Here is a 23192-nt window from a genome sequence, read left to right as displayed (position 1 = left end):
CCAGTTTCGTATGCGAGTTAACCATGGGTCGTTTTAGAAATAGCTGGGTTCCCGGTAAATTTCGTAGGGATACAGATGTAGATGTAGATAATCTTCGATATCCCATAGGATCAAACCGCGGTCGTCCCCATGAGCTGAGGGGGCAAAATGCAGAGGAACACGCTATAGTGACCGCGGGTGAGTTGATTAGACCCACGGCTTTGAAAGCTTGAGAGAGGCTATTCTTGTCGGTTTCAAGGGTAGAAGGGGTGCGGCTCGAAAAGGGCTAAAACGTGTGTATGTGCACGTGCATCCCAAGAGGGGTGACGAGAAAATCTGGCTTTTCTGATTGGACCATCAAAAGTTGTTGAGTGGCAGTGAAATTTTCCATTTGTGGTAGTTTAAGGAACAACAAACTTCCACGACGGGTCGCGTCCTTTGCTAAAATGCTCGTGGAGAGCCTCGAGTGGAATTCTCCCAGAAAACCGTCCAAAATCCAACTTTGATTTCCATGGAACTATCGTTTACATGTTTACATCCCACTCCATCCCACCCGTATTCTCGTGGTTCATCCGTTTTTTTTATGGGAAGGATCATCACCGGCGTGTCATCCGCGGTGTGAGCGATACTCATCTTTCTCTCTAATAACCGAGCCAGCTACTAGTCTATCTGCAAAGTACGCCATACCCACAGGCCATCTGAAATTGCTCATTTTCGGTAATCGGTTCGCGTACATGACGCAATCTCTAGCGAGGATATAAATTGCAAAAAGCGAACTTGTTTATAAACCACCACCACCACCACTTTCTTTTCTCCTATTGGACGTATTTTTTCTACGGTCAAGAGTCTTAAAAGTGCCAATTAAGTTTGTAACAGCATTGAAGTTTTCCCAGTTTACCGTTTACCGTTTCCCGGTTCCAATGGGCATTGTAAAGCCCGCAGCTCACGGGCAATCATCAGGTAAGTACTTCACGCTGTGCATATTCAAATAACTTACTTCGCTGACTGACCAGCTTACAGAGCAAATATATACAAATGTATCTGACCTCGTAATGGAAGGAATGTGATGCTGCTATGAAAACCCCCGCCATGATGACCGCGTCACCCTTTGCCGGCGGTCTAGCCAAATATCTTAAAAGGAACTTCACCCCTGGCTATTTAACCCCTGGATATCAAGCTATCAAGCTCTCGAACTAACTAGAAGATGGGCGCCCACGGACAAGAGTCTTTGAAAATCTCAATACGAGTTTTCAGACCCGAAGACCTCCAGGATGTCCAAAAGTTGTACATCGAGACGAGGATCCATGGATGTGCGTGTGTTCAATTTTATTTTTATTTTTCACCTGAACAACTTTTGGATCTTTTCCGCTCCCCCCCCTCCTCCCCCACAGCTGGCTCCCCGTTCCGTTTGGCACTCCGTCAATATCTACTCACGCCCCTTTCATACGGTTTTTATTCGCTCTTTTTCATCGGCATTTGCATTTTCCTACGAAATCCTATCGGGTATCTTCGAGTCTTGGGCACTGTGTTTATAGTGTCTTCCGTGGTTTTTGTCGTTGGAACGGGGTTTCCGATTGGGATGTTTGCGTATTTTGGATTTAGGAGTTTGTATCGGGGGGATATGAAGGACGTTGCTACGCATTATCGAGTCCGGGAGTCTCAAATGGAGATAGTAGCTGGTGCTAGTTCGTTTTGGGTGGCAGAGGCCGAAATGGCGGGGGGGAGACTGAGGAAGATTGTGGGCTGTGTTGGTTTAGGTGGGTTTGATGAATGTTTACTAGGGTGTGATGAAACTGAGATTTTGGTTTTTTTTCTTTTCTTTTCCTTTTAGACTGCTTTTCCAATGACGATTCTACGGAAGGAGAGCTGAAACGGATGTTTGTTTCGCCTGCTTTTCGTGGACATGGTATAGCGACGAAGTTGATGCAAGCTCTACTTGAGCATGCGAGGAAACATGGCCTAAAGCACATTTATCTGCAGACCACTGCGTTGAATGATAAGGCGGTGGTTATGTATAAGAAGACTGGATGGCAGATGGTCAAGAAACAAACGTTTAGAGTCGGGTTTCTGAAGGGCGAAGGGTACGATTTTCGGATGAAGTTGGTTAACGAGTCGTGAAGTTGTTATTTATCGGAAAGGGTATGTATGGCATAAATTATTCGCGCTGTGTCGTTCTAGATGTTATCGTATTTTTTGTTAATATTAGGTGGTAGGTGACCGGTGAAATTCCGTCGAATTGTACAGCTGAACTTGAATCCTTCTGTTTCCAGTTGGTCAACTCTCGATGAGCTCTGTGACTTTGTGATGGGCCATGATGGCACTACGATTTCGCGAGGGCCGTAACTTCGTCAGAATAAGTCTGGTATGACCCGACTAGCCTGGTATGACTGGTGTTTGTGATTCTGGCACCGGGAGGAACTTGTACGGATCTTCTGGCAGTAGGTGAGGTATGACGCAGAGTTGGACTGTTCAGCTGATTGTAAGTTACTGAGTTGTGCCACCGTGTGTTGTAGCCCCCTGCCAGGAGAATTTCTGGTAGTGGGTTAGAGCTCGGCCCACGTTGCTACATTGATGATTACTGCCCGGATCTGCTTGGAGTTGCTTGGAGTTACTACCGTACGATTATTACGAACATCAGAAACTTCCGAATGTACGAGCTAGACTACGACGCAGAAGAACTCGATGAACAACGAAGGACGCACCGTTGGCGAGACTGCGAAGAGAATCCCGGGGGAATAGTGCAAATTCGACAAGTGAGATTATTTCACCTTCACTGATTGATAGCTGTATTCATCCACGCGCTACAGAAGGAGAGGTAGCACGAACGCGGGAATGCAGCCAAACTAGGACACGAGGACACGAGGATGGGAGGGTATAGGTGGGATTCAAGTTGGTACTGGCCCGCTCGAGGAAGGCAAAGAAACCACGAACGCATGGAAAACAGCTGAGTTTCGCTTTGATAGTAACGCAACAATGAAATTCTTCAGAATGAAGAACGAAACATGTATTCATCGTGTTCGAGAGGGTATAATCGAACGTTCCGAGTTCGGAATTCATTTTGCCGAGTCGTCATTTGAAGATGTAAAAGAGAAGAAAGCTGTTAAGACGTTTAAAAAGTCTAGCTGAAAGGTTCTTTGAGCTTGCGTAAACGAGATGCATAGCAGACGTAAGCCCAAATCGTCGAGGCATTTTAAACGGGGTCCTCCTCGGCAAAGCTTGTTCAAATCATGCGCATGGCGTTAAACCGTTTGCTAAGGGGTTGAGATTGATTGCGCGCATGAGTGCGATGAAACGAAGAGAGGACCGGTTGTTAACAAGCATAGAGCTAAAAAGAGAGAATTTTCAAATGGGCACAGTAGGGAGCACTCGAAGGTTAAGAGAAACAGGGCGAGTACATTTATGCAAAGAGCACCTGGCTCCCTGGAGATTTCGAAATACAATCGTCTGTCCTTTGATCTTGAGGAAACCCCAGTCAGAATGCATAGAGTCATGCCAGATGGCAATCTGCGCAGCCAGAGGGACAGTCATCACAGTTTATGAGACTAAGGCGTCATAAACTTGACAGCCCGATTGAAGTATATATTTCCTGCTCGTTGTAGGGTGGCATCACAATCAATTAGAACCGGTTAAAGGATCGTACGACTTTGTAATTTCGTCCGAAACCGGTGGACACATCAGGCGAGGCCGACGGTTGTCGATGAGGACGCGAAAGGTCGCGGCACACCTTTGTGTACGATTACGTCGGTCTGGTTTGATTTGAAAGTTTGCTGGAGATAGTACGCCACCGGGCTTAAGTTTGAGTGTGGCGACAAGGTTAGATCTTTCCCTGAGAGACAGAGGGAACTTGAAGAGGTTATCTTGACGTGCAGTGGACGAAGATCTAGGAGTTGGGTCATACGAGATCATGAATTCGGTGTTTTCGAATCCGAAGGACATCAATGATAAACCAAAACGGCAGGGGTATTACGGGACTCATAAGGAATTGAGGAATAGAAAGGGAGTCTGGTTGTAAGAGAAGGATCCAAGAGTCACAGAGCTATTCTTTCGTTACGGGTTGGAGAAAACTGGCCTGAAGCAAGACACAGCAGGTCAATGAAAATGCGCAAAATCTCAAACGTTGATTGCGAGTTCCCGGTATTTATAAATCACAGACCGAGCCAATGAGCAAGAAGTCTATCATAGTCCAGGCCCAGCGTTTTGAGGCGAAAAAAGTGATAAAGAGTATACGGTTGTGTTACGGACTTCGGTGTTGACACATCTAGAACATTCGCGCCTGAGGAGTGTTGATTATCGTCTTTGGAAAAGGTTTTCATTCTAGAGGGTTGAATCATTATAGAAGGGATCGTGTCTATAAGCAACAATGTAACACACCAAAGGTATTCTCTTCATCTCGCTCGCTTATTCTTATTCCCAGATTCCGGTAATACCAAGTGAGACTACACACTTTATATCATATACTTTCATAGTCAGAGTCGATAGTATTGGCACAGCCGAAAACCTACAACTTGAAGGCGAGGAAGTGGAGATCGTGATAGGCAGACCAAGTTGAAGTAAAGGTTTCGATTGCTGAGTAGTAAGTAGTAATAAAATGCCTCCCTGCCACCTGGACGTTCCATTGAGTCTCTTCCGCAGTCAGCGAGGAAGATAGTTGCAGTTTTCCGGTTTTCCCCAATCCGAGGTCATTGTTTCTAGGTTCGGCCCTGCTATAGATCAAGAGAGCGAGAGGGCACAGTCACGGAACCCTGCCAACGAGCTGTCATGGTTGGACGAGGTCGTGGTTGCTGACAAAGAGCCTTCCCTCATTGCACGCGGCGTCTGTGAACGTGTCGTGACTGTCGTCGACGGCTTTCACGATAGATATTTACGATTATGTATTAAGTAGTAAATAATAATAATCAAAACATTCCGTTTGTTCGTTGACTTGAACTGATATCGATAGCGCAGCAAACCAGATTAGAGACATTGACCATCACACGAATCCCACTTTCTTCCAATGCCCAATCCAACGCTTCACATCAACCTCTCCCAGTTTCTCCACTTCACTGTCAGCCAATGTCCGAGAGGCATCCACCGCATTCCGAATATCCATAAGCGGCATTCCAAACGCTTCACGCGTCTCTGAATCGCTGGTGCCAAGTAAAGCTCTAAAGAACGTTAAGAGACAAATTGCACGAATTTCTTCATTTTTTCCCCGTCCATTAATCCACCTTGATTCGAGCCTATTCAACCACTCCTCATATGAGACTGTCTCCAGCTTCAGCTCCGTCGCTATCATCTTCGCCAGAGATGCCCAAGATATTGGATTGGGATTCCTGACGTGCATTATGCTCCCACTGCCAGAAGTCGCAGCGACGTCGAGAAAATCGACGATAGCGCGAGAAGCCACATGCGGAGTTATCCAGGTCACTATCTACAGAAAAATTAGGCTCGACGTTTCCAGTAAGGCGAAAGAAGAACGCACTCGGCCATCGGTAGGGATACATCCTAGCTTAGCTGAGCCCTGAATCAAAGCAGGTGCCCATTCTTGTGTACTCCAAGCACCGTTCTCGCTGCTCCCGCACACCTGGCCCACACGCGCAATAACAGCACACAGTCCACGCTCCCGAGAAGCCCTCAATACGATCTCTTCCGAGACCCACTTCGATTCTGCATATCCATTTCCCAGAGCGGTTTGCGGACGAGTAGAGGTTTCGGGCATGGTACCGTTTTCCGATGCATCTGAATGAAGCGTTAATCAGATCCGTCAGACAAGAACAGAAACTCGATTTCACTCACTACTCAAGACTCCGACGGAGCTAACGAAGAGGAAGTGGGACCCGTGTTTGATCGCGAGATCGAGGAGGCTCTGCAAACCCATTATCGCCGGTTCAAACGATTTTAGACTGAGATTGAAATTGACAGGCCAAGCTACATGAACATTTTGGTGAGCGCGTGGAGCAAACAGGTGCGAAGCTGCGTACCATTGTGAATGATATGGGTAACCGACTGTTGCATCTAGAAAGGAAAAGCTCAATGCAAACCATTCCTCAGAAGTAGTGGTAACGATCAAACGATTACCTCCTGAAGAACAGTCAACTGTAGCCCAAAACCATCTTCCAACAGGTTCCCCTCTAATAACTCGAGTTTCTCCGATAAGAGGAGTTTTTCATCCAGACCTCTCTCCCGGAACGCCTTCTGTTGTCTAATACCGATGGGATCAAAATTGGAACCTTTGGCACGATTCAACGCGTAGACTCGGGACACGTCTCCATCCGGGATCAGACTGGCGAGAATAAAGGATCCAAATGCACCAGTAGAGCCTGTCAACAGAACCACTTTATTCTTGCATGTGCCTTTCCCTGCGTTACAGGGGGAATCTGGAAGACGACCGGAATAGTTCTCGACTAAACGTTGCATAGTTTGGATTGTGGATTCCTCTGGCGAGATCATGTCCTCTCCATGCACCGAAAAGCTTCGATGGGTTACCACATGAAGCAGATAACGGCCGAGCTCTGCGATGGTGGGGTATTCGTAGACCATATTCCAGGCTGCCTGTCGTGTATCTAGCTTGGTTGTGTTGCGTATACCCCGGAGAGTCGTATTTCGTATCCATGTCGCGCGAAGGCTTTAGTGCACACGGAATCAGTCTATCATCATTACCTTCAAACGGAAAAAAAATACATGCCTATCACACCCGTGCAAAAACAGGTCATCATCATCTCCCACCCCATTTGGCAACACACTCCTTACGACTTTACGAACAAAGTTCCTGCAGGAGATGGTGTCCCAATGAGACGGCGCGGGTATGTCTGGCTGTGTGCTGGTTTCGACATCTTCGTATAACTTGGATATTTCATCCTCATAGTCCTTCAGAAGGAGCTGTCGCCTGAAGATACGTTAGTACGGGGAACGAGTATGTTTTGGTTGTTGTTATACCTCACTGAGCCTTTGGCCGTATATCTAAATGGTTTGGCCGCGTCAGCAATCAGGATCATCTAGGAAAGTATGTCAGGGAGCAGAAAAGGTATCTCCAAAGGGTCTTACCTCCTTGAATAACCTCGAATGTTGTGGCGCGAAGGCGTTCATCTTCTCTACTGTTGGCCTACAAGAGTTCAATCGACATTAAACAATCATCTGTTAATAAACATCGATGCCACGGACCATATAGTGTTTCTAAATTCATCAAGGTTCTTGAAGCTCTTCGGATTTTCCGGTTCGACCAGGACACCGACCTGTAACTGACCCCTTCCGAAAAGAATGACCGAACGGATATGAGGATCCTTTTTCAAAATCGCTTCTGTTTCGATAATCAACACCAGTTTGAACCGGTACTAGTAAATATACTCACCCAACGGGCCGGGGTTAGTCTGATGGGGAAAAAGAGTGAAGTGAGAAGAAATCCTTCAGTGAACTAGGAACTGCATACCTTTTCCCCATTAGCATGAACAATCAGGTCATCGCTCCGCCCAAACACTCTCCAATAGCCTTTCTCGGTGGGATGGGGGGCCAGAAGGTCCGAGGTAGTATACCCGTCCATCCCGTCAACTTTGATGTTATAGACGGAGGGTATACAGGTGGGAGATGGCTAGAATGGCGACCTTTCATGATAAGAAAGACGAAAGAGTCTAGGGGAAGACTTACCAGAAGGATCAACTCATAAGTTCCATCGTTTTGAGAGATAAGCCGGGTCTTGCAGTGTCGGCCCAACTCAAAATACTCCCAGTCTTTCGTCATTGGCCCTGTTACAAGAATTAGACATACGAATTCGTGGAGTAAAACCTACTCACTTGAGAGGAAAGGGCTGACTGGCCCAATTTCAGTCCTACAAAACGGGAACCTCCGTTAAGGATAGCTCAAGATTTTAATGAATCAAGCGCGGACGACTCACAAGCCGAACAATACAATGACCGGGATGGCCTCTGCTGCCAGCTTGTCTCCAGCTTCTTTACTGAGCGGACCTCCTCCCACTACCTAACGAACGAAATTGAAGATCGCGAAATTCATCGGAATAGTGGAATGAAAGTACTTACGAGACCGCCTTTCGTCGCCAGCCATTTGAGTCGTTCAGGGCGGCGCGCCCACTCCTGAATAGCAATGAGCGAACTGTCGGTATCATAAAGGAATGAAAGCGGACCTCGCCAACGCTTGGAACAGTGAATACGTAGTCGCAGTCTGTCGCCTCGCTTGCCGTGAGGATGTTGTCCGCGGTGGGCACTACGGGCGTTACCTGAGGCTGAAAACAGGCTAGCACATACCCGGTAGTGACCTGAAAGTTTGATGGAACATTAGCCTATTTGTTGAGAAAAAAAGAGATTAATTGAAGCTGCACTTACTGCGATGTAGAACAGGAAGCAGGCAAAACTATGAGACATTGGCAAGCTGTGGATAGAGACGACGGAGTTCGTCATATCCACTGCACCATAGTGTGGAGCGATTCCGACTTCGATCAATTTTCGGTTGGTCCACGGGATGATCTTGGGATGAGAAGTAGACCCTGTAGTAGCAAAATTGAGAACAAGTCAGTGTGATATAAAAACACCAGGAGCTTTTAAATCTGACCGGAAGTATGTACATAGACGACGACATCCTCAAGTTTTTTGCGCAGGATTGGGTCGGGTTGAAAAGATTCGATGTGGTCCTCTGTTGTATTTGGAAAGAGATCATCGAAAACTAGCATAGGGGAGGAAGTGATGCTAATAGGAAGCGATGAAGGGCTATCGCTAGTTTCACGTTTCAGGATCGCTAGGGCGGCTTCGACGAGTGTACTGCACGTGGCATCCCCGCTGACTAGCACATGTTGAACGCCAGCTGTTGCCAGCAAATGGGCAACACTTTCAGGCGAGTTACGGGGAGATATGAGGAACGGAATGAAGTTGGAACGCATGATGCTCAGTTTAGTGAGGCTGTAGGACATGGTCTCTGTTAAAGCACCGTCAGCCAGTGACGCGTCGTACCAGAGAGGTGCTTACCTGACTGGGCGAGGATCGCAACCACTGGAGTCGAGGCTTCAGATGAATTGTAGATCTTGACACGGTCTTGAATGATATATACTCCACGATAGATGGCATCGACAGCATCACTCCATGTTATTGTACGCACGGAGCCATCTGAGTGGGGAAAGAGGAATAGACGATGATGAGAGGAGTGCTTGCGATGCCAATCGCACATATCCAATATAGTCAATGATCCATCCAGCACTGGCGGGCAAAACGTGGTGCACCTCGAGTTTTCTTGGGTTGATGCAAGAACAGGAATGGGGGTCTGTAATGAGTCCATAGTTGTTGCAAGAGACCGTGTGCCGTTTTATAGCTGCAAGGAGTTTCATTTGAGTGTAATAAGTAACTTGACTCCGACTTGTGGAAACTTGCCGTGCAAAAAATGATGATTAGACATACCAGCTGCCACTTCTGCCTTGAACGCGTTTGATACTACCCTGCCTCTCTGATCCGCTCACCAGAGCAATCAACCTTGAAAGGCACAATTGCCATTCATTCGAGTTTCCAACAATCCACTGTATCAGCGAAGTATGGCTGAAAGAGCCGCGTTGAACGAAAGGTAATACAACAGTTGCTTTCGACGACGGAGAACTGAAAAGAGTTCAGCCAAATCTATTGGAGGAGAAAAAGGACAGGACTGACACGAGTTTAGTCATTATGTTCAAAAATACTTTTGAGGCTTTTTACATAAGCCATTTCTGCCTTTTTCAAGTCAAAATCGGCAATAACGCAGAAGCGACTGAATTGCGACTGATTTCTCGTAAGCCACGCCTTATTAGATCACTGGCAACTTGAAACGACTATATCCGCCACCACCGTCTCGATCGAAGTCAAGGCCGCTTGAAACCTACACAAATGACGGTTTTGAATTTGAAGAAACAAAGCCAGAAGTCCGGAACAACCAAAATGTATCTTGCGCAAGAGCTGCTTTGACACGGTTGGGCAATGAAGGTCTTCAAGATCATGTCAATCAAAGCAAGCTGTCAATCGGGAATTGGCAGTTGACTGGCGTCCGGAATGGCGCCAGTAAATCAGTAAACACATATTGACGACGATTTACAGCTCTGTTTACCGACACAGGCGAAGAGGACGGTGTAAAGCAAAGGTTTAAGTCCATCAGGGAAAACCCGGGCTGTGATCATGGCTGATCATGGCTGAATTCGGCTGATTGTCGGTGATCGATGGCTAAAATCACTGTCAACAGCTTTCAGCCATAATCAGCTGTCTTCACCAAGTCCCTCTGATCGCTCAGCAGGGATCAGCTGAATATGGCCGTATATCAGCCTTTTCACAGCGTGAAATGGAAAAATACCCAAGTGGGGACCACAGCTGCAAAATCTGCATTGTTCCGTGCTTAATTGACCTTAAAATCAGAAAGAGTAAGGTCAAATAATGAATGGACATCTGGACACGTACCTACCCCAATTTTGGTGGAAAGAGAAACTTGACACCGAGACACTGAGGATGGCTGGAGTGAAGTTTTTTGCCTCATAAGTATACTGTCAAATGTGAGATAAAGAGGAGCACGAAAGAGGAGGAGGAGCGGTGGTCATGGTAGGAGATGAAAAGAAGAAAAAAAATTTACGTGGAGACAACAGCCGTACATTGGCTGCCAACTGTCATTCCATATTCCACGCCCACAGTCTCAGCAGTCTAATTGACCCGAAATGACCAATGGCACCACTTGAAATTTGCGGCACCCTTCACAGAAATTCTGTGTATGTGACATGGTGGAGGTGGAACAGTGTCACTGTGCGGTGTGTGCATGTCGTCCTCTGCACTACCGACACATCCCTCCTCTCGTTGCGGAGCTTTCTTGCTGTCCCCTTTGAAGTGGCTCCTAAATGCAGTGTGTGCGCTGGTCAAGCTGCACCCTCCCTTTGAGATGTATCTGCCCCCATGACAGGGGTTGCACTGAGTCCATTTCCCTGAGTTGGAGAGGACGCAGACGGCGTTGGGGTGACCCTTGACAACCACCCCAGCACATGTTATACATTTCACTTGAGTTCATGTCAATCACAGTGGCAGAGTATCAGCGGTAACGGCACTAAAAACTACTACTAGGTGCAGCAAAACACACTCCAAGCACGAAGTGTGCAAAACCAAACCCAACACTAGCAATTAGCGTAGTTGATTTGTGGAGGTCGGTATCAATGGTTGCTCTCAGCAAGGTTCACTGAGAACTCTAAGATAGGACTTCAAAGGTGGGGCTTTATATGGTTCAAAACAAATTCAAATTCTGTGTTCACAAGTCAAAATGACAAAGGCTTTCTACGAAGTTCACTACTTCGAGGAGGTGTTCAATTCTTTCTAAGTTCAAATAGAACTATCAAATTCAAATCAAATTCAAGTCAAAGCAACTCTACAAGTTCAAAGTTTCCAAGTACCAAAGTGGCAACAAATTCAAATCAAATTCAAAGTTCAAATCTAATCTTTTCCAAATACAAACACCAACTTCAAAGAAGTGGGACAAAGTATGAGCCAGAATCCCCTAGTGAAAGCACTTAGGCTTCTGTCGTAGGTTACTGGGGAAATACTGCTGCTACCACCCTCCCTTATATACACTTTTTCGAATAAATAATAATCAAACGTCGAAGATATGGTAAAAAGTCGAAAATATAGAGAAATCCCTTTCAGAGATACCCAAGTACCCTTAATCAGGTATAGTACATGTCAATTAGATATAAAACTGTCCAGAATATAGTATTCCTTATTTCTTTTCCTCATATTTTCTTTATTCCTGTTCTGAGTCGGATATCTTTGACATTTGCATGTGGATACATCCTGACCCCTTTTTGTTTCCAAGGCGAGTCCCCATGTGCTCCCTTGTTCTCTCTTGTTCTATCCGATGTGGAATAGTCCAAAACTGTTCGATCTACATTCCAGGGATCATTCCTATGGTTCTTTCCTGGTAGAATATCCTTTCTGACCAGACATCATTGACATCTGCCCCTTTTCTTGTTTCCAGCTGTAAGTTACAGCCACCGGCATTGTTTCCGTTCCTTAAGTCTGAAGTGGACTTTAGATCGTTACATCCGTCCGATTGTTACTTCCAGACGTACTTCTAGGAGTTGTTTCCGTCTTTTCAACCAATATCGAAGAAATCAATAAATTGCTAGTAAAATCAAGTGTCCCCATGTTTGCTACAAGTATTTGCGAGTGAGACAAGGCCTATGCAAATGAACAAAGGTTTTTAAAAAAGGCTGCTTCATCGGTTCCTACAGGTTTCAGAACATCGAAGACTCTCATCTATAAGGTAATTTGTACTTTTTGTACTTCGGATAACCCGCAAATAGACCCGTGCTTTGACTAGCAGCTTGGGCTTGCTCTAATCCTCATATTATGTTCCCATTTTGATTATATTACATATAAAAATGTTAAAAATGCATTTATTTCGGTACTAGTAGAGTATATCTGCGATAGCGGGTTAGGGGGACTTATGCTCAGGATGCCAAAACTCCCAGTTTTCTTGGGCATTGGGCCCATACAGGGCACACATGATGTTCCAAAAAATCTTCACCTGTCTCGTACTAAGCTCCAGGGGAACGGTGACACTCTTTGGCATTGGAATGGTGGACTCCAGAATGTTGGGAGGGGTGCCAGCCGGAGGGGTTAGAGAGCGCTTGTTCGAGCCACGCTGCGCCCACTTCCGCTGTGACCGGCCTAAAACACAGTGATTCAGACTGCCGACAGTGGTATGGACTTCGGACTCCCTTTTGCCTGCTCTACGCTTTCCCAGAGAGACCACCGACAGCTGAGCATCCAGTTCTCAATCCTCACTGCTGCTGGCCCCTTCCTCTTCTTCCTGATCCTGATCCGTCCTACCTTTTGTTTTCCCCTTGTCCCCTTCATCTTCCTCGGATTTGTCCTCATCCTCGATTATATCCGCTGACTTAAACTTCATCCTCCTGCTACTGGGCTTCTTCTCCTTCAACAGCTTCGCATTCCTCCAATACTCAATATCTTCTGCAATCCATTGTGAAAGATCCCGTTGATGTCTCCGGTATGCCACACGATACGCCATCCACTCATCGCACACTTGCTGTAACTGGGGTTCTTGAGGAGATACAATCGCCTTTCTCTATTCGAGTCCAGAAAGTCGGCAGGAAGTGCTGTCCACGGAAGTTTTGGTGCTGGAGGAGTGGGGAGGTAAGGTTCACCGGCCTGTTGCATTACTTGTTGGGCATCGACCTTCATCAACTTCGATGTGAAGGCGAAAGAGGCCATTTTGAGGTTACCCCGGTTCCAGATCAACCTCAAGCTTTTGGGGGGTTTGAGAGTGTGGGAAAGGTTGGATTTGTGGGAGGATTTTATAGCGATAGCATGCACGCACAGGCCATGTGACCGTCACATCACTTGAGGGCCGGAACGCGCACACACGAAAGTGACCCTTACGTTCCATCACTCGAAGTCCTTCAGGAAAGGACATTTACATTTATCCACGGTACACTGGTATGTGCATATTGGGAATTGTGCCTCCTTCCTCGCCGGTGAGCTCCACAGACCTCCCTTTCTCCTAGGGCACTGCCGCCGCTCGCACCAAAATAGTTTTGCGGAACTGGACGCAGGAATTCAATACATCGAGATAGTTAAAGTCCGCCTTCAGCCTTTCCATTGTTCTCCTGACCAGGTCCAGGTAATGGATGACCTTCAAGTTCTTCGTGACCTCCGCTTCCTCCCTGTCACTAACTGATTCCAGTAAGCTAATACACATGACTGGGTGTTAAATTATTCTTACTGGTGCAGGACAGTCATTCGACGTCCTTGTCATTGCGTTGAACGTCGTTCACCACCTCCGGTTCCGACTGAGCATGTCGAGCCTTACTCTGCTCCAGACGAGAAGACGAGGGATTGCGCGAATCTGAACCACCGGAGACACGTATTTTCGCCATGGCTTATTTGCACCAGTTAGTAATGGGAGGGGTTCCCTTAAGCATTTGTCCTTTATACACCACATGTGGGTGCACGGATCATGCACAAAGACAACCAACTAACTACAAAAAGGTGGCAATTCTATCCTTGCATTGCATAACAAAAAAACATACTAAACAAAGCAGTAATGCCCCTACAGCTCCTTTTTCTTCCTCTGGCACTGCAACACCTCGTTCAACAACGTCAAATCACTTATGGCCTGTGCTTCAAAGTCAGAAAACAGGGTTAACCACGCATGCTGTTCCTCCCCTGCCAGAACGACACTTGATAAGATCACCGACTGCAACTTGTTTAGCTGGGTCATGGTGGTCCGGACATGAATCTGCGCCTTCCTCTGTTGAATGATGGCCATATCGTTCAAGGTGATGTCCAGCTTGCCTACCATTGCCTCGCCCTTGCTCTTCGTCCACGGTTTCTCAGGGTTGAAGCTGTTGGTGACGATATGGGGGTGGTGGTTTACCGGTAGGATCCTGCTCGGGAGGTAGGTTTTCTCCTTGATGAATTTCCAGAGGGCGATGTGGTGGTGGGAGAGTGAGCATCTGGGCTTTGACGGGTTCTTGCTGCACGGGAGGCACTGTATTCGCCTGTTATTGGAGAACAGGAATATGGCCCTGGATCCGCTGGTGGAAGCCGCATGCTCGCATTCGTCGCAGGTGACTAAAGAAAACGGCATCAGCACTGCAAGGGGTTGAGGGCAAAACCTACCTTCAGGATCACCAATGGGCTGCATTTGTTGTCCAGATGCAGGTCCGCCTGCATACAGGAGACACACCACCTTCCAGAGGGCGACAAACTCTGGGTCAGAGAGCTTCTGCTGGAGTGCCTCCCTTTCAGTACCGGTGGGCAACGCAAGAACTAAGGGGGGCGTTGAAGCGGAAGAACCTGACCCGAGGTCAGCAAGCGGTGGCGGAGTTTTCACCCCCTCTTGTTGGTCCGTATCCTCTGTATTTTGCTGATCCATCACATCCACTACTAGGGCAGCCGCTTCGATCTCCTTGATTCTCCCCTGCTGCTTCCGGACATCCTCGACCTTTCTCCAATAAATGTTGTCCTGCCACTCCGCGAGGACACACTCATATCTGGCCATTGCGGCCTCTCCAGCCACCCACTTCTTCCAGAGTTGCTCTAGGTCAGGGTTGGGGTTGAGGGTCAAATAAACATGCCGCACCCAGTTGGTCTTGGGGAAGTCGGCTGGCAGTTCGATGTCCAGTACTTCGGGCGCCTCCAGGGAGGTAGATACTCGAAACTGTGGTCAGCAAGATATTTTTGTGCGTCCTCCTTCATGACCGATAATGCGACTTAGTTGACTATGCTACAAGGTTCTTTTTGCACTTTAAACAGTGCTATGGAGTGATATTTATCATATTAAGAACTAGAGTGAGCCCAAATTGCTAGTTAAAGCTAGTGCCACTAGTAGAATGTGCTGTAGGCACAGCTAGACCAGTTAGAGAGAGCTGTAGATTGTGTCAGAAAACTGTATGACCGTTCAAAACCTGTAGAACACTATGAGCAGAGGACTTAAGCAGTAATTCACCGAGTTCTACTCTCTACATTCTATTATGCACTGGCATATCAAGGGATTGTACTATTAGAAGACTTGTAGTGTTCACAGAACCGTTCGTAGCAGAACTTAACGGAGTCAAAAGACCTTCATACTAGGAGTACCTACTTCTACGGGGGATTTAGTTGACAAGAAATCGGATGTAAGACCACACAGACTAGGAGAAATTTGATATGACTGTAGATCGAGTCCCGATCTGAGGAAAAGACAAAAAGACATGATACAGATCCCAGATTACAGATAGAGTATCTAGGAACCAGGCAGGAATGAACAACAGATCTCGGAGTCTGTGCTGTTCATGTGCTATGGCAATTCGGAACTCTGGATCCATATGCTGGAACCACTTGGACACACAAGGACCATATGATTTGATAACGTTGAAATGCAGGATAAGGTCCGTAGGCAGGAAATACCATATGGTACACCTATGTAGGTCCATTCTACATGCTGAAACAAGAATGAAGAACGGTCCAGATTGGTCCAAAACATATGATTCGAATACGGAAAAGCTCTGTAGACAGGATTCTGCACATGTAGCAGTCGCTAGCGATAAGATTCCGCATGGATTCGTAGCTATGGTGCATTATTTTTAGAGATGAAACAAGTAGAGATCGGATTACCAAGCTAGCATAGAAGTAGTATAAAAGCAGCTCATGTATCCGTAGATAAGGAAGTACTACCCATGCGTAGGAAAGTCCTGAGTGGGTTACCCGTGAGTAGCTGCTCTTGACACCAATAGAGAGATTTGCCCTGTCTTTGTGCAGTGAAACGATAAGAATTGATTTGAACTATACGAGACTGTCGAGGTCAAACTGGAGAACTATCCATCCGTAGGCCGCCAAGGTCTTGATTACTGTTTGGTGATCCGTCGAGGATCTTAGTGTTTGTGTCCACCAAGGACTTAGTTTTCGTGTCCGTCAAGGGCAATAGTCTCCAAATTATTCGAATTAGTCTTACCGTAGACGAAATTCACAGTCCCACTTAGTCCACTGGACAATAAACAGAGCCCCTACCAACCTTAGAATTCCTGTAGCTGTGGTGTTTTTACACTTGCAGTTGCACATTGATTTTATAAAGACCTTCATACGATATTGAGACTGTGATCTTGTGCGTAACCTTTGCCAAGCAGTCCACCCTTGCAATCTTTCCTGGTGTGTAGAGTTATTGATAGACTTTACACGGAGGTTTACTAGTTTTTGGGTTGATTTGGTGCTGGTGCTACTTCCGTAGCTCTGATATTAGGTTGACTCTTGAGTGGTATACTTCGCCCATTAGCAAAGCCAGGAAAAAGCCCCTGCCCCACCCCTACCCCTGCCCAGTTCCAGTACCTATCGTGGCCAATGTTGAAACCTTGAACATTCAAAAGGAAGTTGCCTTTCTATGACAAGATGTCTGCCGCCTGGAATGAGCACCGCAGGACAGCCATGGAAAAATAATGGAACTCCTTCAGGTCAACACGACGAAGAGTGACCTTGAGTCTGATAGGTCTCGAATGGACCAGGACTTGTAGAAGTACATTGACTTAGCCCTCCCCTGAACTCCTGCACATAAAAAGACTTAGTATTTCTCGCATGATGGATAAAAAAAGCGTCATGGTCACAAGTGGTGATATGTGACACCCCAGTATATAAAGTGCATGCACCAGAACCCACCAATTGTCCAAGCTTTCTTGCCAATGAACAACGAACCCTTAAAAATGAGTATCTCCGCTTCCTCTCCGAACAGAACTGTCGACACTTTCTCGGTAATGGGCGAAGTATACCACTCAAGAGTCAACCTAATATCAGAGCTACGGAAGTAGCACCAGCACCAAATCAACCCAAAAACTAGTAAACCTCCGTGTAAAGTCTATCAATAACTCTACACACCAGGAAAGATTGCAAGGGTGGACTGCTTGGCAAAGGTTACGCACAAGATCACAGTCTCAATATCGTATGAAGGTCTTTATAAAATCAATGTGCAACTGCAAGTGTAAAAACACCACAGCTACAGGAATTCTAAGGTTGGTAGGGGCTCTGTTTATTGTCCAGTGGACTAAGTGGGACTGTGAATTTCGTCTACGGTAAGACTAATTCGAATAATTTGGAGACTATTGCCCTTGACGGACACGAAAACTAAGTCCTTGGTGGACACAAACACTAAGATCCTCGACGGATCACCAAACAGTAATCAAGACCTTGGCGGCCTACGGATGGATAGTTCTCCAGTTTGACCTCGACAGTCTCGTATAGTTCAAATCAATTCTTATCGTTTCACTGCACAAAGACAGGGCAAATCTCTCTATTGGTGTCAAGAGCAGCTACTCACGGGTAACCCACTCAGGACTTTCCTACGCATGGGTAGTACTTCCTTATCTACGGATACATGAGCTGCTTTTATACTACTTCTATGCTAGCTTGGTAATCCGATCTCTACTTGTTTCATCTCTAAAAATAATGCACCATAGCTACGAATCCATGCGGAATCTTATCGCTAGCGACTGCTACATGTGCAGAATCCTGTCTACAGAGCTTTTCCGTATTCGAATCATATGTTTTGGACCAATCTGGACCGTTCTTCATTCTTGTTTCAGCATGTAGAATGGACCTACATAGGTGTACCATATGGTATTTCCTGCCTACGGACCTTATCCTGCATTTCAACGTTATCAAATCATATGGTCCTTGTGTGTCCAAGTGGTTCCAGCATATGGATCCAGAGTTCCGAATTGCCATAGCACATGAACAGCACAGACTCCGAGATCTGTTGTTCATTCCTGCCTGGTTCCTAGATACTCTATCTGTAATCTGGGATCTGTATCATGTCTTTTTGTCTTTTCCTCAGATCGGGACTCGATCTACAGTCATATCAAATTTCTCCTAGTCTGTGTGGTCTTACATCCGATTTCTTGTCAACTAAATCCCCCGTAGAAGTAGGTACTCCTAGTATGAAGGTCTTTTGACTCCGTTAAGTTCTGCTACGAACGGTTCTGTGAACACTACAAGTCTTCTAATAGTACAATCCCTTGATATGCCAGTGCATAATAGAATGTAGAGAGTAGAACTCGGTGAATTACTGCTTAAGTCCTCTGCTCATAGTGTTCTACAGGTTTTGAACGGTCATACAGTTTTCTGACACAATCTACAGCTCTCTCTAACTGGTCTAGCTGTGCCTACAGCACATTCTACTAGTGGCACTAGCTTTAACTAGCAATTTGGGCTCACTCTAGTTCTTAATATGATAAATATCACTCCATAGCACTGTTTAAAGTGCAAAAAGAACCTTGTAGCATAGTCAACTAAGTCGCATTATCGCTTCACTTGCGAAAACTGCACAACCGTTGAGGAATTGAGCAGGCAGGAAGAGGCAGGATGACTGACCTTGTGACTGCTTCTCCTCCTTGCAGAGCAATGCCTCCTCTAACCCCACCACCATCTCCTCAACTTCGTCATGGCAGGCCTGTTCTTTGGCAGCCGCAGTGGCCGAGCGCATACCTGTCATTTTCATATTCTTCTTCTTCTCCCATGTTTCCTTATCCCACTTCTTGTTGTTTTTTCGGTGCATGTGCTCCGCCTGTTCTTGCTCCACCGGGCCCTGTTGTTCCTTCGAGCAATGGTGCAACCACAGCTCCCTCTCTGCCTCGTGCTCCTCCTCCAACACTCACTGAAGCCTCTCGCGATAGGCTAAGTCCTCAACCATCCACTCCTTCATTTCTGCTTCGTATGCCGCCTCTGCTTCACAGTACTTGTCCCACTCCTCCCAGACCGCCTTCTCTTTTTGATGTTCATTCAGGTACATGATACAAGCATGAAGCCCAGTGGGGATATGCATTGGTTCCTTTGTTGCAGGTGCAACAGGTGCGGGCGGGGGGTCCATGTAGGGGTCACCTTTGGCGGCAAGAAACTGCTTTGCATTGTCCAACGTAAACTTTGCTCAAAATTCCACCTCTGTGGGGTCGATGGTATTTAACACCATGGCCCTAAACAAGGAGAAGTCAGCCCTCTGTGAAGTCCTGGAAATCAAAACGAGAAATTCACTTGATGTGTGTGGTGTTTGCGTGGTAAATGATCAACACTATATGTGCGTCTTTTATAGTGCAGTGTACTGCGCATGGACCATGTGATCAGCAACTTTAAGCCGATGCAAACATCAGCAAATAACGCTGTTCAAGGCCAGCAACTTTGGGCAACAGCCCTCCTCCTCACGGAGCCGGAGGTGCTTTGAAAATCCTTATCCAAAAACGTGATTCACGTATTGTATGAGTTGCTAACTAGCTATTGCTTCTCCGTTGCGCCGTCGACTCTCTGATCATGGACAATCCTGGTCCATTCTTGGACATCATCGAGTGCCCTCTGCTCCATAGTTCCCAGCATATCCATACAGGTGGCGAGCTCGTGTGGAGGGATATTCCCAGAACGAGCCACCTTCTCCACCTCCTTCTTGACGTTGACTGCCTTCTGGGCATTCCTTTGAGAGCTCCACTGTCTCAATACTGCACTTTCTCGCACCGTATAATCCAACATGGAACCTGGGATCAAACACATCCTCTTATCAGTTTCAATGGACGCATTAGAGAATAGCTGGTCTCCCCTCCTCCTGCTCAGGTTCATTAATGTGGTGATGTGGTCGTGGATGGCCTTGTGGGATGTGGCCAAGGAACACTCATCCTCCAAAAACCTCATGACGCATTGAAAACACCCGTTCTTGGAGTCGTTTGTGAAGGAGCAATTGGTCGGACATCAAGTTTTCTGTGCCTGCCGTTTGCATGGGGCACATGCCACTAGGTGAAAAGTCAAGAGCCATGGAGTAGGAGGCAACGGAAGTGCTCATGGCTAGGATCAAATAGAGCCATCCACTGGCCATCCGACTCTGGGCCGTGGATGTAGAATGCGATTCTCCAAAAGGCCCAGAACTCGTCGTCACTCAACGCCTTCTGAAGTGCATTCCACACAGCACTGGTCAGTAGTGGGGGATCAAACGAAGTGTGGTGGGTGGGACTGACTTGCACAAAGAACGGCATCAATTAAGCACCGATTGTGTTAGATGTACCATATAAACATATACAGAAGCTGGACCGGAAGCGAAACGTTTTGTACAAATACACTTTTTAATTGTGCAAATTCATGGTTTTCGATAATTTTTTTAAATAGTCTGATGTATAACAGCTGGCAGAGTATGTATATACAATTTCAGATCTTTCCAGGGAGTTGTCATAGCTGTAGACTCACTGTTGTCAGAGAGTGGCGCCACGACGCGCAGCCATAGAAGCGAAATGCTCACGTGGCACTGCAAACCCAGCTTTTTTACTCTCAATGACTGCAATTTATGGTGTCCAATCCCGAGGTGCAGCAAGGACGAGGTGGTACCAAGGCCTAGAAGAAGAAGAAAGAGGAAGAGGAGCATGAAATAAGGATACAACATGCATCAGAAGATCATAGCCATTGGGACACATACAAAACAGCCAATCAACGACAAGCCCTGAACCAAGTGACTGAGCATTGCAAGGTGTCAGAAAATTAGTTGTGTATGTCCCACTATACCATAAGATATATTACAGAGGTCTAATGAGAAGAAAATTCGGATTTTCTCAAAAAATTTTGCTTCTGGTCAAATTTCGTTTCCGGTCCGGCTTCTGTAATATCTAACAATGCACATTGTGTAAGTGTGACCTGCAAGTTGGGAACTTGCAGGTCATGCCTACACAAGTCACACTCACAACTGTGACACTTTTTAGGCAAGGACTTGCATTGGGGGAAACTGAATATCTGGAAATCAGCCATGGTCAAATGCCCTATAATGAGCTTAGAAGTACTCACAAACCAGAAGAGGGCTGGATGCTGGACTTAAAGACAGAAGGTGGTCCAGAAGGTCAACCGAAGATAGCGATAAATAAAGAAGAATGTTGAAGGCAGTGATAGTACAAGTTACATGCAAGAATAACAAGGTTTGGTGAATATGAATGTCATCACCAATTGAATAGGGTGAACAAGCCAATAGTTTTGCAAGATATCCTGGAATTCACATCAGTAGACCTCCATTATGTTATAGCCAAGATACTGACAGGTGGTGTACTGTTGTTCATGCACAAACACAAATTATGTTTTTTTTTGCGGGTCCAGTAAATGTAGTAACCAGAACACTGGTCAATGTCCGGATGTCATTGCGAATTGAATATGGTAAATTAGCCAGCAGTTCTTCGAGATGTTTTGTTATGTATGTCAGGATGCTTCAATTAAGGTGTAGCCAAGGTACTGAGAGGCGACGTACCATTGTTCATGCGTGAAAACAAAATTATTTTTTTTTTCTGCATGTCCGGTAAATGTAGTAACCGGCATTCCGGTCAATGTTTCGGTGGCACTAAACTCGGATCCGATCAGTGTAAGGCGCTTACAGCTCCAAATAATTTTTCTTCGGCTCAGGAACCATTAATGCTTAGGGACTAGTAATGGAAATAGATATTATAGTTACATTAATATTCAGTAGCTCCTGGAAATGCACGGCTAATCATTATAACGGGTCCGGACAGAAAATCTGGTAATCATTATAAAGATGTTACATGGTCTCATCAGCAACTTGCATCAGCAACTTACACAATTTACTGGTGAACTTTCTTGGCTTTTCTGGGCTTTTCTGGGCTTTTTGGCTGGTTTGACCAGCCCACCAGTTCACGAGTCCACCGGCTTGTCTGTACCTCCCAACTATCCCCCCCCAAATAGGACCCAAATAGCTTTATTTAAATTGCTGAATGTGATTTCTGCACTCCAAGAACCCCCAACATTGGAGGCTGTCTTATAAACACGCGTTTACTGGAAAACTTTGGCGGATGGACCCGAGTAAATCTGAGCTTGTCGGAAATCGGACATAACTTGTGGCTGGTGACTTGTCGACTTGTACAAGCCCTAAAAAGCCCTAAAAAGTTCCCACCAGTAAATTGTCAAGTCAGCAACTTGACAATTTACTGGTGGGAACTTTTTAGGGCTTTTTAGGGCTTGTACAAGTCGACAAGTCACCAGCCACAAGTTATGTCCGATTTCCGACAAGCTCAGATTTACTCGGGTCCATCCGCCAAAGTTTTCCAGTAAACGCGTGTTTATAAGACAGCCTCCAATGTTGGGGGTTCTTGGAGTGCAGAAATCACATTCAGCAATTTAAATAAAGCTATTTGGGTCCTATTTGGGGGGGGATAGTTGGGAGGTACAGACAAGCCGGTGGACTCGTGAACTGGTGGGCTGGTCAAACCAGCCAAAAAGCCCAGAAAAGCCCAGAAAAGCCAAGAAAGTTCACCAGTAAATTGTGTAAGTTGCTGATGCTGTTGTGGGTGGCTCACAGTTATCCTGGTTATACCGATGCCTCCTGGTCATTTATGGCTTTCTGAACTCCTCATCGATCATCTTCTGTGGGTGCTCGGACTGCCTGTCTATCAACTTCCGTGCCAAGGGATCTACAAAGAATGGTTGCCCAAAGAGACTTTTGCTGTCGAGATGCCCTCCTATCAGTTGACCAGAAATTTGATCTCAAACGGCATAAACAAATCACCACCCGTGTTCAGTAGGCCTACTGGGATGCTTGATCATCCAATACAAACTCTGACTCTTTCACTATAACCCACGCGAGGTTCCTCATCCTCTGTACCGGTCCCAGTACCCAAATCCTACACCCCGATCTCAAAGGGATCTCATTCGAAGCCATTTTGCATATCTTCAAGCGGGCTCAAAACGGCGTCAACGTCAACCTTGAACGCGTCGGTATCATTGACACCAGTGCAA

At 46.3% G+C, this 23192-nt stretch overlaps 7 protein-coding genes across 9 annotated transcripts; 1 reads left to right on the top strand and 6 right to left on the bottom strand.

The window, feature by feature from the left end:
- Window positions 1–784: 784 nt before the first annotated feature.
- E1B28_009367 (uncharacterized protein) lies at window positions 785–2205 on the top strand. The gene is made up of 3 exons (XM_043154258.1): window positions 785–939; window positions 1000–1736; window positions 1811–2205. Exons 2-3 carry the CDS (start codon window positions 1184–1186, stop codon window positions 2095–2097), a joined length of 840 nt encoding a protein of 279 aa, XP_043009549.1. The 5' UTR covers window positions 785–939; window positions 1000–1183; the 3' UTR covers window positions 2098–2205.
- Window positions 2206–4833: 2628 nt separating this feature from the next.
- E1B28_009366 (putative NRPS-like protein biosynthetic cluster) lies at window positions 4834–9589 on the bottom strand. 3 transcript variants are annotated; one of them, XM_043154256.1, is made up of 21 exons: window positions 9327–9589; window positions 9179–9267; window positions 8928–9105; window positions 8518–8877; window positions 8292–8452; window positions 8093–8224; window positions 7989–8042; window positions 7847–7929; window positions 7746–7780; window positions 7600–7697; window positions 7385–7543; window positions 7307–7325; window positions 7120–7255; window positions 7003–7060; window positions 6895–6953; window positions 6644–6844; window positions 6037–6583; window positions 5940–5973; window positions 5755–5886; window positions 5441–5697; window positions 4834–5389 (listed from the first exon to the last, which is right to left on the bottom strand). In XM_043154256.1, the coding sequence occupies exons 1-21, from the start codon at window positions 9349–9351 to the stop codon at window positions 4949–4951; spliced, it is 3258 nt and encodes a 1085-aa protein (XP_043009547.1). In that variant the 5' UTR covers window positions 9352–9589; the 3' UTR covers window positions 4834–4948. The 3 variants fall into 3 exon arrangements, with proteins under 3 accessions (XP_043009547.1, XP_043009548.1, XP_043009546.1); XM_043154257.1 differs by having other exon boundaries at window positions 9179–9589; XM_043154255.1 differs by having other exon boundaries at window positions 8928–9267.
- A 3134-nt stretch (window positions 9590–12723) lies between these two features.
- On the bottom strand, window positions 12724–13181 carry E1B28_009365 (uncharacterized protein; the record flags this gene model as incomplete). The annotated part of the gene is made up of 2 exons (XM_043154254.1): window positions 12724–12920; window positions 12974–13181. 2 exons carry the CDS (start codon window positions 13179–13181, stop codon window positions 12724–12726), a joined length of 405 nt encoding a protein of 134 aa, XP_043009545.1.
- An 838-nt stretch (window positions 13182–14019) lies between these two features.
- Window positions 14020–14973, bottom strand: E1B28_009364 (uncharacterized protein; the record flags this gene model as incomplete). Its single annotated transcript, XM_043154253.1, has 2 exons — window positions 14020–14543; window positions 14592–14973. The coding sequence occupies 2 exons, from the start codon at window positions 14971–14973 to the stop codon at window positions 14020–14022; spliced, it is 906 nt and encodes a 301-aa protein (XP_043009544.1).
- A 3747-nt stretch (window positions 14974–18720) lies between these two features.
- E1B28_009363 (uncharacterized protein) lies at window positions 18721–18990 on the bottom strand (the record flags this gene model as incomplete). Its single annotated transcript, XM_043154252.1, has 2 exons — window positions 18721–18755; window positions 18807–18990. 2 exons carry the CDS (start codon window positions 18988–18990, stop codon window positions 18721–18723), a joined length of 219 nt encoding a protein of 72 aa, XP_043009543.1.
- A 96-nt stretch (window positions 18991–19086) lies between these two features.
- E1B28_009362 (uncharacterized protein) lies at window positions 19087–19302 on the bottom strand (the record flags this gene model as incomplete). The annotated part of the gene is made up of 1 exon (XM_043154251.1): window positions 19087–19302. The coding sequence occupies one exon, from the start codon at window positions 19300–19302 to the stop codon at window positions 19087–19089; it is 216 nt and encodes a 71-aa protein (XP_043009542.1).
- A 398-nt stretch (window positions 19303–19700) lies between these two features.
- On the bottom strand, window positions 19701–20108 carry E1B28_009361 (uncharacterized protein; the record flags this gene model as incomplete). The annotated part of the gene is made up of 1 exon (XM_043154250.1): window positions 19701–20108. The coding sequence occupies one exon, from the start codon at window positions 20106–20108 to the stop codon at window positions 19701–19703; it is 408 nt and encodes a 135-aa protein (XP_043009541.1).
- Window positions 20109–23192: the final 3084 nt, after the last annotated feature.

This window comes from Marasmius oreades, chromosome 5 (genome assembly GCF_018924745.1).
Source record: "Marasmius oreades isolate 03SP1 chromosome 5, whole genome shotgun sequence".
Taxonomy (NCBI): Eukaryota; Fungi; Basidiomycota; class Agaricomycetes; order Agaricales; family Marasmiaceae; genus Marasmius; species Marasmius oreades.
This window is presented reverse-complemented; position numbering and strand designations above follow the sequence as displayed.

Excerpts from the sequence above, each read along its gene's own strand:
- E1B28_009367 (XM_043154258.1), top strand. The coding sequence starts at position 1,184 with ATGGGCGCCCACGGACAAGAGTCTTTGAAAATCTCAATACGAGTTTTC. Across the intron at positions 1,737-1,810 it reads TGTGGGCTGTGTTGGTTTAG|ACTGCTTTTCCAATGACGAT; the intron begins GTGGGTTTGATG and ends TTTTCCTTTTAG.
- E1B28_009366 (XM_043154255.1), bottom strand. The coding sequence starts at position 9,234 with ATGGACTCATTACAGACCCCCATTCCTGTTCTTGCATCAACCCAAGAA. Across the intron at positions 8,878-8,927 it reads TGCGATCCTCGCCCAGTCAG|AGACCATGTCCTACAGCCTC; the intron begins GTAAGCACCTCT and ends GTGCTTTAACAG. Across the intron at positions 5,698-5,754 it reads CTCCGTCGGAGTCTTGAGTA|ATGCATCGGAAAACGGTACC; the intron begins GTGAGTGAAATC and ends CGCTTCATTCAG.